Consider the following 8,359-nt stretch of genomic DNA (forward strand, 5'->3'; position numbering starts at 1 on the left):
CTTTCATACTTCCCACACTAGGTTAAGGTTATACAAGATGAGATATCACTTAAATTTTGCCCTTAGCATAATGAGAAATTAGGGAAGTAATTACAGTTAATTCCATACAACTCACTGCCTTCTTCAAAAAACAGTCTAAAGCGTTTTCATCCATGATGAGTGGCCTATAGAATCACTGATCTATTAGTACAAAAGTGGAGTATGAGATGGAAGTTTTTTCTCAGAAACTGTTATAAGACCACTCATTGAAGGACATTAATTCCCACTTTGGGATTTGCCCTCCCAAAAGGCCCAGTCAAAGAAAGAAAGTCGCATTATTCTTTTGTTTTCTTTTGCTTCTCATACTCTAAGAAATAGGGTTCATCCCCTGATACAAGAATGTTTTAATGATTCCTTTGTGCCCTGTTAAAACCCAGTGTTGACAGTACACTCAGAACTCTTGTAGCAACAATGATCATTGGGATATTGAGACTCCACTCTCCTAATTTGATATGGGGGAACAGAACATAAGATGCAGGTGGCCATTCACACTGGCCATTTTGAGGAGATGAAAACAAGAGCTCAGATGGGTTCTCACACAAAGATGATTTTGATCAGGAAGAGAAGTACAAGATTGTGGACTGGAATGGAAAGAAAAGAGAAGGAATTGTTTGAATGCTACTTAAACAGTAAGTAAGAGTATAAAAGTGCTGATATTAAACCATAAAAGGTTGACCAGTGAGATGGGGAAGGGGATGACACTCAGACTATCAATACCTTTTTCCTCCAAAATATTTTATTTCAAAAACAGAAAGGGGCTTTTAACAATTGAACTCATGAAAATGCAAGCCTTGTAAGACTTTGAACTGACCATCTTTCAGAAGAAGAAAATGAAAGTATAAAGTTCTAACTTTGAGATTACATTGGATTAAAATTTTTTAATTAAAAATTAATTATAATCATTTAGGTCACATGTCTGTGAAAGTGTTAATACTTCTAGTTCTTATGGACACTGTCATCTTACCTCACCATCACCAAAGTGGCCAGGGGACCTTTTTTTTTTTTTTAACTTGGAGACACACTCTCTCCCACAGCACTATATTCCCAACCTGAGAATGTTTTTGTTCTTGTAAGTTCGTTAGAAAGGCTAAAGGATAAGTCATATAAAAGATAAAGAAATCTGCTACTTTAGTTAATGTAGTTTGTTATTTGGGCATGTACAGAAGGAAGGAAAAATATATATCTGCATTAGATGAATCAACATTCACATCAAATTTTTCATAATTTATTCTCTTCTGTCTAGGGAAATTTAAAAAATCTTTTGTGAGTTCTAATCCTTTAGTGGAATTTTCCTTTGATGGAAATGACTTTAAGATGTACCATTTGACCCTTCCATGTCTTAGATTCTTCCACTGGGAATGCTTTACCATCCACAGAGCTGTGGCCTCACCTCTGAAGAGGTTTTTGGGCCTCACCCAAGTAAAGGATTTCTTACAATTAGGGTCCTTTATGGATGCACTTAGTTTATAAGATGTCTTCCCTAAGATAATGATTTTCATAGAGTTTAATTCTATAACATTGGGTCAACCAATTTTTAATTCTAACATTTCCCCCCAAGAATTTCCTTTAAGAGAATAAGAAATTACGAGACCCAGGAAGAGGGAAGCAAATATGATGTGATAAAGAAAATGAGGTTAGGCACTCAAAAATAAGAGGGGATATTTAAATGCGCGGATTATTATACCTTGTTAAAGAAGTACATCACAGCTGTAGTATTAATTCTTCTTAGGAGATTAAAAAGCCATAGTAAATATGAATTGCTGAAGAATTACAACTCTGAAAGCCATATGACATGCACTTTTAAAATGTTAATGACTGAAAACAATATCCACTTAGCATGACTCATGAAATGTTACACTGCCCTTTAACTCAGAAGTCTTCTCTGTTAGAGAATAATAACAAATGTACAATGTATAATTTATTGCTGGAATGTTAATAACAGCTGATGTCTTTAATGATTTGATATGAATTTTATATAATTTTAATGAGTAAATTTTATATAAATAATTTAATTTTAAATTCTTTAATATTAACTGGTCTTTATGTAAGATTTCAAAATGTTTATAGAACGCAAAATATAATGGACTTAAGTTGAGCATTCTGGTAGGAAGGAAAGTTTCTATTTGTTCCTATTTTGCTGCTACCTATTTCTCAAAGAAAAGGTAGACACAAGTATAAATATGAAACAAGACAAACACAGACAGGCCTACAAATCAATAATTCCTGATCTGTACACTATTAAATTCCGAGATCCGTAAAAACAGACCAAAGAGAATGCTGGCAGAATATTTACTATTAAATTAAGGAATGTAACTGAATTTGAAAGGAAGTATTTTTAGGGAAAAGAAAATATAAATTCATTGATCATAGATCACATATATGGTCCAGGGGTTAAGGTGTTTGCCTTGCACACAGTTGACCTGGATTCAAATCTCCTGTATCACAGATGGTCCCCAACCCCTGCCAGGAATGATCCCTGATCACAGGCCAGGAGTAACCCTGAACACCAATGGGTGTGGCTCCAGAATAAAAACCCCAATTCATTGGCCAAAGAAGGTAGGAAGATAGCAAGGAGGAAAACGGAGCATAACTGAGTATGGGGCTACAGATCACTTGTTCGTATTTATTTGTACAATGCAGGGCTCACCAGCTGAACCATAATTGGAACCTGAAGAAAGTTCTGGATCATTTGTGTTTTTCTAACATCACCAATTCTTCTATGACATTTATTAGGATTCTACCTACTGAGATAGCTTTCTCTTTACCATTTAGAATATATTCTAATTTGGTTCTGGATTTCGACTCACACCAGCAGTGCAAGGGGGATACTCCCAACTCTGTGCTCTGGGGTACCTCCCAGAAATATCAGGGGGACCACAAGAAAGCAGAACTTCAATCCTGGCATCGTGTGCAAAGCAAGCTCTCCAGCCCATTAAGCTCAGGCTGGCCCTCTTTATAATTCTTTTAAAACTTATACTTGTTTACATGTTGGTAAGAGCATGAAAATTTTTATTTCTTTCCATTTTTAAGGATATCATTTCTTTTTTGGGGTGTGTGTGCTGTGAATTTCAAGAAGTGTTCAGGGGGCCCCTGGGACCACCCCGATGATAAAAGATCTGACTGTGAGGCCTGATGCTCAGTGCTCCAACATAACAGTGCAGTGCTGCCCAGAGTTGCTGGGGGCCACCAGGGCCACCCTGGAAGTACTTAGGGCACCTGCTGTGCCTGTAATTATACTTGTGAGCCCAGGCATTACTCTGGCCCTTGGCATCATCTCCCTGGTACCATAGTTTCTATTTACGCCTAAGTAGTTTTCTATCTGAGCACCTGTGTTTCCTTTTCTGTGTCCTTATATTACTCCTTTCCTTACCTGATTTGAGCAAATGTGTTTTTTTTTCCCCCTCAGGTAATAAGAAATGAAGGACAATGGAATATATCAATGCGAGTTCTGAAGGATACTTTGTTCTCTTGGGTTTTTCTAAGTGGCCTCATCTGGAAGTAGCTCTCTTCGTGGTCATCTTGTTGTTCTACTTGATGACATTGATCGGAAACCTGTTCATCATTACCTTGTCCTACCTGGACTCCCATCTCCACACTCCCATGTACTTCTTCCTCTCAAACCTCTCTTTCCTGGATCTCTGCTACACCACCAGCTCTGTTCCTCAGCTGCTGGTTAACCTCTCAGGCCCAGAGAAGACCATCTCTCATGCGGGTTGCATGACTCAAGTTTACTTTTTCCTTGCACTTGCATCCACTGAGTGTATGCTGCTGGTGGTGATGTCCTATGATCGCTATGCAGCTGTATGCAGACCCCTGCACTACAACGTCATCATGAACCCTCGTTTTTGCCAGTTGTTGGCTACGGCTTCTTGGCTAAGTGGCCTGATCAACTCCGCACTTCATTCTTCCTTCACCTTCCTGCTTCCCCTGTGTGGGCATCAAGTGGACCACTTCTTCTGTGAAATCCCAGCACTGCTGCGCCTGTCGTGTACTGACACTCGTGTGAATGAGCTGACTCTCAAAGTCATGACCTCTGTTTTTGTGGTGGTCCCTCTCCTTCTCATCCTCAGCTCCTACGGTGCCATTGCCCGGGTCGTGCTGAGAATGCAGTCCACCAGCGGCCTTCAGAAAGTCTTTGGGACATGTGGATCCCATATTGTTGTTGTGTCCCTCTTCTTCATCCCAGCCATGTGTATCTATTTCCAGCCATCCTCAGAAAAGATTCGGGATCAAGATAAGTTCATTGCCCTCTTTTACACGGTCATTACACCCAGCCTCAACCCTCTCATCTATAGCCTCAGAAACAAAGATGTAAGGGGGGCAGTGAAGAGACTGATGGGCTGGGAGTAAGCCTGTATATGGTGACATGACCAGCATAATAGATGTAATTTCATCAATGTTTTATCCATTTAACCATTTGTCAATCACTCTTTCATTCATTTCAGAAGTGGATGAGAAGTGTGACAAGGCCTCTGAGTTTTGGTAGCTTACAAGTGAACACTATCTGCCTGAATACCTGATATCCTTTGATAGCAAATTCATATATATAAAAGCAAAATCAAACATCAATATTAAATGTTTTTTTTTTTTAATCTCTATAACACTGTACTCCCATTCATCCATTTGCTTGAGCGGGCACCAGTAATGTATCCATTGTAAGACTTGTTGTTACTGTTTTTGGCATATGGAATATGCTATGGGGAGCTTGCCAGGCACTGCCATGTGGCCAGCATACTCTCGGTATCTTGCCAGTCTCTCTGAGAGGTATGGAGGAATCGAAACCATGTTGGCCTACCTGCTGTGCTATCTCGCTCCAGCCTGTCACATATCTAATAAAACAAAATAGCTCTTAATTCAAATGAGACATGGAATTTATTGCAAATGTGATAAAAGACTGGCTCCTGGAAAAAAAAGTTATTTTTAGTGTGAAACTGAAGCATTTGTGATTTTAGACAGGATCATCACCAAATTTATCTTCTGTCTTTTGTTTATTTAAATGCATAGTAAAGCTTTTAAAATACATGGTCACGGTCACGGTTCTCCCATTGTTCATTGATTTGCTCGAGCAGGCCCAGTAACGTTTCCATCATGAGAATTGTTGTTGTTACTGTGTTTGGCATATTGAATATGTCACGGGTAGCTTGCCAGGCTCTGCCGTGCAGGTGAGATACTCTCAGTAGCTTGCCAGGCTCTCCGAGAGGGGCGGAGGAATCGAACTCGGGTCGGCCATGTTGGCCGCTTGTAAGGCGAACGCCCTACCACTGTGCTATTGCTCCATATTGTCTATTTTAATTTTACTAAAATAGTACTAGTTTACAAGATTGTAGATGATTATATGATTCAGGAGTACAGTGTTCCTATACTAAACTATCGCTTAATCACTTAATCACTTAATCCCCGTTATTCATCGATTTATTCGAGCGGGTGCCAGTAACGTCTCCATTCATCCCGGTTGTGTGCTAGCGTAGCCCAATGGTATCTGTTCGTTTTAGGAACATGTAGAGCCTCAAACCGATCATTTAGGGTCTTGACAAAGAAGTCTGACCATCTTATAGGTGGGCGTCCACGTGATCTTTTGATGTCTCGTGGAATCCAATCAGTAATGGCTCTAGTCCAGCGGTTGTCTGTAAACCTCATTACGTGTCCAGCCCATCTGATTTTTGATCTCTTGACAAATGAGACTAAACTATAGCCATCACTAAAGTGCATCTACATCATTCATCAACTCTCTCCCACCCTTTCAGCCTCACACCTACTGTTGTAACTTCAGCTCTGAGGTCAGAGTGATTTCTTGCACTTGACCATTGCCTGTTGCTTTGTTTATCATCTGGTATTTGTACTTCTTCTTTGTATTTATTTCACTGAGCACAATTCCATTTCTAATTAGTGTTGTGGCAAAAGAAAAGGTTTTGTCTTTTCTCTCATTCTTATTTTGGAGGGTGACCATATCTTCAGTGCTCGGGGGCTACTACTGGAGAGGTGCTGGGGTCAATATCGAGCTAGGAGTGAACTCAGTCTCCCCACCCCCACACCCCCAGCAAAATATGTACTTTAGCTACTCTAGCCCTTGGATTTATCTCCATGGCTCTGATTTAATTATCTCCATGGCTCTAATTTTCTTCTTATTGAGTAGCATTTCATTGCATATATATAGTACAACTTCTTTATTCACTTATTTGTTGTTGGGAACGTGGGTTGTTTCTAGACCTTGTCTTCTGTAAGTACTACTAAATTGTACTTAAGTGGCATATAACTTTTTAAATCTGCATTTCTGTTTTCAGATTGTTACCTATGGGTGCAGTTGTTGGATTACATGGTCATTTTGCTTTGGGAAACCAGAGTGCTGTTTCCTGCTGCCAGTTGTGGAATACAGCAACTCTTCCCTTAATGGGGACATCACCATGCTCCCAGGGAGGCCACTGAAACTGGGTGTAGGATAACATAGGTTTGTCCTTTCTGCCTTATCACTGGGAGCTTAGGTTGGGTTACTTTCACCTTGCTCCCATTCCTCTTGTTTATTTTTTCTTTGTGCTCTGCTTCCCCAACCAATCAATCACCTTAATCAGACTCTGTTAACTTGTAAATATTGTTTTCCTCTTCTCCTTATATCCTTTGCAAAGTTAATTCAGAGCAATGTCCTTTTTGTATAGACACAGGAAGACAGTTAATGCTATGCTTTTGTAACTTGGGAGTTAATTGACTCCGAATAATATTAACTTCAGGGCATCTGTTCTTTCAATTTAAGCCTCAGTTGCCCTTAGTTCTTAGCACTCCAAAAGCAAGGTCCTGAAGAGGGACTGGATGGACCCAGGGCAAGCTGTGAGCTACCTTAGCATTGAAATGGGCCAGGCCAAAGCACCACAATACTTAACGATAAGTAAGGAGCATGGTCATGAACAAATTCTGTAATTATCTAGATTAGGACCCTGCTAGGGTTAGTAAAGATTAATTTGGTCTGAGCACCGTAGTCTGAGATCTATAGCAAGAAGTCCCCAGGAGAGCCACCCTACAAGATTAATGTATCTCTTACTGTATCCGCACAAAATATCTAATATTAAGAAGTAGAATTAAGATGTTAATTAAGATGTTAATTAAGTTATTGGACTAAGGCAAGGAGAAAAACCCCTATGTGGCATTTTGCCTTTGAGCCTGATCCCCGGGCTGCAGATGATCAGGAAGGGCTTTGATATGTTGATGGTGCTACTGAACATAGGTGTGTGGTTGCTACCTCTGATCTGGGAGTTAGTGAGAGAACTAGAGAGAGACCAAAGCAACAAATGGGAGCGTGAGAGACTAGCAAGGGGAACAGGAGGCCACGGGAATGAGGGGCAGTGTGAGACTAGAATGGGCAGCTTAGTGAGATTGGAACAGGCACGTGGGTAGAATGGAATAAATGGCAATGGATCAACAACCTGGCCCTCCTTTCCTCTTTCATCCACTCATGGCATAGGCCGTCCTGTCTGTGGGAGTGACACAAGACCACTGAATGTAGGTGGCAAGAGAGAGTCAGGATTCCCAGTCATTTGGTGATACAGGAGTCCCTGGGAGAGTGGGCAATGCCCCTATAAGTGTCACAAAGTTCCTGGTTGGCCATATCATTTCTGCCCGATATCCAAGTCTTGTGGGGGAGTTTCAGAACATATATTAGGATGAAATTAAGATATTTCTGTCTAGAAATGTATATGACTGTAGTTGATGCTGGAGATTTATCTCTAGATAGGTCAGAATCTGAAGAAGAGGAGATTGAGAGATCTTGCTTGATGTCTTTCAAAGTCTGGATAACCCCCTGCCATCCCCTGGTTATCAGACTGCACGTGACTTCCACTTGATCTGCAGAGCCCAGGATGGAGTACCTCCCCACCTGTTGTTCAGGGATCTGTGGATCACAGGGTAGTTCTTGCTCTTAGCAGAAGTAAGAAAGAAAAGAAATTCAGTTGACCTCGTTCTGAGTCTAAATTTTCTTAGTCATGAGAAAGAATTCATAAAGGAGATAAAGTGCAGTTAGAGTTAAAGGATCTAATATCTTCCCAGCAAGAATGGCTGCTGGGAATCATTATCTCTAGAGCTGAGCTATTGGAGGCAATATCTTAAGGGTCATGGGGAGCTCTTTTTTTTTCTATCCAGACACTGCATAAGGCCAAGATAAAATAAGAGATTTCAGTGAACTCTCTGAATGACACCCATTACTAATGGACTACAACTCAACTTAAATCATCCAACCTTCACTGTCACAGAAAGCCTCACAGTGACTTGCCCAGGGGAAATGTTTCTGAAATCCTGACAAACAAGGGACAAAAGAAGAGCCTTTGTAAAGAGAGGG

The 8,359-nt window shown here is 40.4% G+C and overlaps 1 protein-coding gene across 1 annotated transcript; it reads left to right on the forward strand.

The window, feature by feature from the left end:
- The first annotated feature begins 3,465 nt into the window (after positions 1 to 3,465).
- Positions 3,466 to 4,389, forward strand: LOC130040181 (olfactory receptor 2J3-like). The gene has a single exon (XM_056132188.1). The coding sequence runs from the start codon at positions 3,466 to 3,468 to the stop codon at positions 4,387 to 4,389; it is 924 nt and encodes a 307-aa protein (XP_055988163.1).
- The last annotated feature ends 3,970 nt before the right edge of the window (positions 4,390 to 8,359 follow it).

The sequence above is a fragment of the Sorex fumeus genome, unplaced genomic scaffold (genome assembly GCF_029834395.1).
Source record: "Sorex fumeus unplaced genomic scaffold, SorFum_2.1 ptg000094l, whole genome shotgun sequence".
In the NCBI taxonomy this organism is placed as follows: Eukaryota; Metazoa; Chordata; class Mammalia; order Eulipotyphla; family Soricidae; genus Sorex; species Sorex fumeus.

Coding starts and splice junctions, on each gene's coding strand:
- LOC130040181 (XM_056132188.1), top strand. CDS start 3,466: ATGGAATATATCAATGCGAGTTCTGAAGGATACTTTGTTCTCTTGGGT.